At 40.7% G+C, this 6,238-nt stretch overlaps 1 protein-coding gene across 1 annotated transcript in view; it reads left to right on the top strand.

Annotated features, from left to right (window-relative positions):
* Positions 1 to 1,011: 1,011 nt before the first annotated feature.
* marchf7 (membrane-associated ring finger (C3HC4) 7) overlaps positions 1,012 to 6,238 on the top strand; it is a 19,395-nt gene continuing 14,168 nt past the window's right edge. The window contains exons 1-2 of the mRNA XM_085805445.1: positions 1,012 to 1,097; positions 4,431 to 4,655. Coding sequence (XP_085661571.1) covers positions 4,446 to 4,655 — 210 coding nt within the window. The 5' untranslated portion in view covers positions 1,012 to 1,097; positions 4,431 to 4,445. The remainder of the gene's footprint in view (positions 1,098 to 4,430; positions 4,656 to 6,238) is intronic.

Genomic DNA, 6,238 nt, shown 5'->3' with positions numbered 1-6,238 from the left:
GAAGAGACACAGAGACGGTGTAAATACACTTTACTGGTGCGTTTGTGGATTTTCTCTATTATCTATTCACTTTAATCAATTTGTTTTGTGTGATTTTCCCTTTTGTTAGTTTTTAGTTTCTTTATGTTGTTTGCTTGTCTTTAACTTTTTATGCATTATTTATCATAAGGCTCACTTATTGTTGTGCTGTGCTCGTCTGCTGTGTAAACACGTGTGTATATGTTGCCATTGTAATGTGATATGTTGTTGAGTCGTTATTGCGTCATGTGTCTGCACCTGCACCGACGCTCTTTGCAATTAAGTTTTCTTACGGAAAAATAAAGTGATCTTGATTTTGATTTGATTTGATTTGATTTAATTAATATTTCTGTTTATACTTGGGTAAAACTATAGGCACATTTGCACCTGGGTGGGCCTATGTCTGTCTATTTTTGCCTGCTTATTTGGAAAATGAATAAAGAGGGAAACACAATGGCATAGTTTGGATCAGTGGCCTTGAGGTTATAGCTACTGATTAATTGATAAATTAAAAAAAAAAGAACTCATTGTATCACAGTGGGTATTTTGCACATTATTATGTCCATGCAATGTTATTTTAATTAAGAAATTGCAAAGTAAGGTGTATTCAGGTTATTCCAGGACCTGACAGAACTGTGTGGCTGCTACTGACACTGAACTCATGTGCAGTGCTGAATGATGGAATTACCCTGCTAAAAATAAAATAAAACATGACTATGAATGAAATGAATATGACTTTGCTGTCTGTCTGAGCCACATGGAGACGCTGTTTGACTTAAGAGACACAAAAGTCAGACTGATCTTTGTATTTAAACGTGTTTACAACTCCCGTGGCGTGCATACATTTTTTTTTTCCAACTCATACAAAAAAAAAAAAAAAACGTGGATGCACCATGTGCCAGTGGAGGATAATGGAGCACGCACCTGAAAGCAATCTGGGTAAAAAAAAAAAAATGTAAACCACTCCCACCGGGTCACAAATCAGCTGATCCTCTGCTCCTCCTTCACGGCCGCCATAGTTCCTGTTGTGCTAAAAAAGCAAAGGGAGACAGAAGCAGATCAAAAACAAGAAGAAGGGGGTAAGGAAATGGACTTGACAGCGCGTTGACGTGCTACAGATTTCATACTTTTAATCTGTCACTTGTCCCGGAAACTGTCTCGAACGGAAATCATGTGTTGTTCATCGCTGCCGTTCCCGATTAACGCGCATTTGCATCGCTTTTGTTTTTGCAACGCGCAGCGTGCAGATGGGTAAAAGGCTAACGTTAAAAGCTAACCACCAAGCTATGCTAATTAGCCTACAGCTAACTGTGTTGTGTTGTGTAGCCTATTATAGTCTAGGGTTGTGTGTCACCAGTCGCCGGGGGGGTAAATGACAACAATAACGACAACAAGAAGCCCCAAATGTTTCAGGTACTGATTGACGGACATTTAATGACGGCTAACTTCACTTTATACAGATGCTAACCAGGCTAAATCGTACAGATGCTAACGGAACGGCGTCTTTTAACGTGGTAGCTTCATTAACGGCAACGACAGCAGTCAGACAGTCAGTCACCATTGGTTCTGTGGGTGTATAGCTAGTGTGGAGGTATATTACATGTGAAATGTTCACCGTTGTTGTGGAAAGTGTTCGGTAAAAAAAATAACGGTTTATGTGGAAACAGGACCCGTTAATGACAAACAACATCGGCTAATAAAGCTAATGCTGCGTTCGAGACAACTCGGATTTTTCCGACTCCTACTTGAAGAAAAGTGCAATATTCAATATTTACTTACGGTTAGAGATTTACTTACTGCTGTTGTGGAGCACAGTGGATTCATGTTGTCATTTCTCTTCGATTTTAAATGGTAATTTTCATTATTTTAAAATGCTTCCTTAAAAAGAAAATGTTTTTGTGCCCTTAGCTACGTGAAGCACTTTGGAAGTCGGAATTCGTTGTTTTCAACTGGGAGATTCGAGTTCCGAGTGCCGCGAACGCTGCATTACTTACATAGGATAGATAGATAGACTTTATAGAATCAAGGACCAAACTAACACAACATTTTACATTATGTATTATTATCAGGCGTTTAAATGTTTAAACGTCGTTAAACGCTCATTAGCCTGCTAGCTAGCTAACGTTAGCCAACCAGCAAGCTAATATGTACAAGTCGGTCGCGAGAGGAGGAGGTTGGTTCATTTATCAATGATTATAAACACTTTGAGGAAGAAAACTGAACACGGACAGATGTGTTTAAGGCTAAGTGACTTTAAATTTGACACTAAACTGTTTCTACTGAGAGTTTCTACTCACTCAGTCCAGGTGTTGACTTACCTGTGTGTGTGACGCCCACTGGACACGTGACAGAGTGTTGTTGACTTCCGCCATTTATGGGAAACTTCATCCAGTTCGTTTTTTCTTTTTTAAATCCTCGTTTGATCCGATTTATTTTGTGAAGTTGATAATAAGTTAACTCAAGTCAGTTTTATTTATAGAGCACATTTTAAACGACAAATGTTGACCAAAGTGCTTTACATTTATGTACAAAACAAGAACAACATCCACAAAAGAATATAAAAAGAGAGAAAGACATAGAGAAAAAACATGTAAAAACAGTCGGTTAGGTAAAATAAATTTAGATGATGATTGACTGGAGTATTTGTACTATGCCCCATCAAATGCCATGGAAAAGAGATGGGTTTTTAGTTGTGTTTTGAAAATATTAATGGCGGGTGAGGAACAAACTGTTTGTGGCAAATTATTGCACAGTTTTGGACCAGCAACTGAAAAGGCTCTGTCACTTCTGGGTTTCAACTTTTAAATAAACAAATTAATGTAAAATTATTTCCCCATCTGGACTACATCAGGTCAAAACCCCACTGTAACATGGCATATGAATTAAACCATTAGAGCTCATGACTGTTAAGTGAGTGAAATAACAAAACAGTTTTGTGAAATATTTATGTTTTAGTGTTTATGTTAACACACAGTTCATTATAAACTCTGTAGGTTGGATTTTATGCAGATAATAAGACACCTGCAGGTTTTTGCACACTGTTAGTGTAAGAGTGATTTATGACACGTTTTTATTGCATGTCTTTTGCTTTTTAAGACTTTTCCTCCTGGAGGTGGTTGTTGTTGTTGGTTAGGTGAGCCGTTCATGTTCTGGCTTTAAAGGTCTGAGTGCTGCTGCGTTGGGGGTTAAAGAGGTTTTTTGTTATCTGGCTCCTTATTTACTGCTGTTCATGTGGGTCTGACAGGCTGCTGGCGGGCTGAGCTATCTTTGACCACAGGTGCTGTAGCTAAATGTCCATGGATCTGTGTCACTACCAGGGAGTAACTCACACTGCAGCACCTCGTGTCACAAAGTCTCTCTCTGACATTTCACACTGCAAAAACTCAATCTTACCAAGAATATTTGTCTTATTTCTTGTCAAAATGTCTAATTTCTAGTCTAAACTGATCTCTTTCCACTTAAAATAAGACTCATCACCTGAAAATTTACTTGTTTTTAGATAATTTTCACTTGTTTCAAACAAAATTTCACTTGAAATAAGTTGAAAAATCTGCCAGTGAAAGTAAAGTTTTTTTTGTGCTTGTAATAAGGAAGAAAAGCTCCACTAGCAGCTTTTTCTAGTTATTTCAAGTGAAAATATGCTTGAAATAAGTAAAATGTGTCTTAAAAACAAGCTACTTTTAATGTGATGAGTCTTATTTTAAGTGTAATGGGATTTGTTTTGACTAGAAATTACATTTTGACTAAAAATAAGACAAATATTCTTGGTAAGATTTTGAGGTTTTGCAGTGCAGGTCCTCCGTTTAAAAAGGGAAAAAAAAGACCTGTGGGAATGTGAGAATTTGCACAGGGAGGTGGATTTAATGATGTAGCTGCATAATAAATGATCTTATTAGTGTCTCATAACTGGAGGAGGTAAACAAATAGACGCACACACACACATACACACACACACACACGCACACACGCTGCTGCTGCTGCTGCTGCTGCTGCTGCTGCTGCTGCTGCTGCTGCTGCTGCTGCTCTTTGCTAGTGTCATGTTCATGTGATAGAGTTCATGCACCCAAAGATAGGCACTGTGACTTTGATACCGCGACCAGGAAGCAGCATGGAGCAGGTTTTAGTGTTTACAGACTCTCTGGTCACGTGGACGCCGACGACAAATCAGCAGCGTGTGAGACGCCACAGCACCAAAGGTTGTCAAAAGGTTTCAGGCTTTGAGCTGCAGCACCCGATCTGTCCTGACTTGTCTCTGGATGTGGAAAAACTGCTGCATTTTTTTCTGTTTTGTTTTGTTTTTCGCCTCGACGCCGCGATACAATAGGCTGCAGAGTCGGATAATGTCACTTCACGTTTTAGTTGTGCAATAATACTAATAATAATAATAATTTCTGGATTTCATCTCGCCAAAGGTTCAAGGAAATTCCATGATGGACTCCCGGTCTCGAAGACTTCCCTTCTGTCTGTCCGGCTCGAGGTCGTCCTACACGTCGTCCAGTCCCACGGTGTCTTCGTCCTCGTCCTCCTCGTCGGCCCTGGGCTCCAGCAGGTTGTACGGCCGGGACTCGGTGCTGAGCAGCGACCGCTTCCCGAGGGCGTCGTCGACGTCGTCTTACAAAACCGAGCTGGAGCAACAGGTACAGTACGCTCAGCTTTGTCTGTCTGTCTTGTGTGTAACAACATCTCTGTCCTGGGTGATGATCCCTCCTCTGTTGCTCACCCTGAGCTTTCTCCTGGTTTTCCCTGTTAAAAGGGTTTTCCATGGAGTTTTTCCTCAGTGGATGTGAGGGTCTAAGGACAGAGGATGTTGTTGTGATGGGATGTAAAGCCCTTTGAGACAAACTGGTGGTAACAACGGGCTATACTAATAAACTTGCCTTGCCTTGCCTTGCCTTGCTGCAGGCGGACGACCGGGAACACAACACAACAGAGTTTTTCATGAATTTACCTACAGTATAAAGAATTCAAATCGACTGCACCTGCTGCTCCTGCTTTCTCCTACATGCTTGTTAGGGTAAAAGCCTTTTTAGTGTGATGCTATCAGGTGCAGTACTTTCCCTCAGTTTGTATGAAACAGTCAGGAGGAGGAACTGAGCCATCCTGCTGTATCTGTATCAGTGTTTCTGTTCCTCTTGGGACTGCAGTCATGTGCCTTTTTTTAAATATATTTTTTACTGTACGTATATTCCAGCGAGGCCGTTGAAGTGAGCTGTTCTCTGACAGGTTCCCTGAGGACCGAGCTACTGTAGCTAACAACGGGTATGAGTGGTGGTGCAGCAGCAGCAGCAGACGACACTTTGAAGGTCTTTTTTTAGGGCAGCCTAGATTCCTTGGCTCTGGTTGTGTGTATTTCAGTCCCGCTGCTGCTCGTCAAGGCCTGACTCAAAAAGATAGTGTTACTGTTCGTCACCTCCTCGGCCCCGCGCGGCGGTTCCTGCTCTTTCCAGAAGAGTCCGGTCTCAGTGCAAAGACCAAATAATCCACTGCACCTTCTGTGATTATTTATTTATTATGCATAGACTGAGATCAGCATGGCTAATTAAAAAAAAAAACTGTTAACTGAGACTGAGAAACTGATCTCATGAACCTTTTAAAACCATTAGAGGCAGAGCTGACAATCACTTCATCTACCAATCATGAATTATTTGAGCAAACACTTACTCATTACAAAACAATGTGAGAGAAATGTCAGTTTTATTTTCCCACCGTTACTTCTCCAGACATCGTGTTTCGTCTGATTATCTTTGATTTGCGACGATTGATCTGTAAGAAAAGCACGAAACTCTCTAAAATGATGATTCAGAGTTGTCAGAGTAATTGTTTATTAATTAAAAATGATGAATTGACTCAATAGTTGCAGCTTTATTCAGATTACAGTCATCTCCCTCCATGCACTTTGCTGTGTGTGTGTTGCTCATTACAACCAGCAAGCAGTGTGAAACTGTGTCATCGCCATGTGTTTGTACCAGCGTTGGCAGAACATTCATCTCATCTCATCACAACACAGCACAGCTCCACCTGTGATCGTCCCACTGCTAAAACAAACAGAGAAGATCACTTAGATTGCATTATTTATAATATTAAAGGAACATTGTGTAGGAATTCCTCCCATCTAGCGTTGTGGTTGTAGATCGCAAGCAACTCAATCGTATTTTTCATGCTGCATTCACGTGAAATTGGGCAGACGGACGACAGCCGCTGCACGTAACGGCATAAACAA

Source organism: Trachurus japonicus, chromosome 3 (genome assembly GCF_045865225.1).
Source record: "Trachurus japonicus isolate A0001 chromosome 3, Traja_1.0".
Lineage (NCBI taxonomy): Eukaryota > Metazoa > Chordata > Actinopteri > Carangiformes > Carangidae > Trachurus > Trachurus japonicus.
Note: the sequence above shows the minus strand (reverse complement) of the source record. Positions and strands in the feature narration are given on the sequence as shown.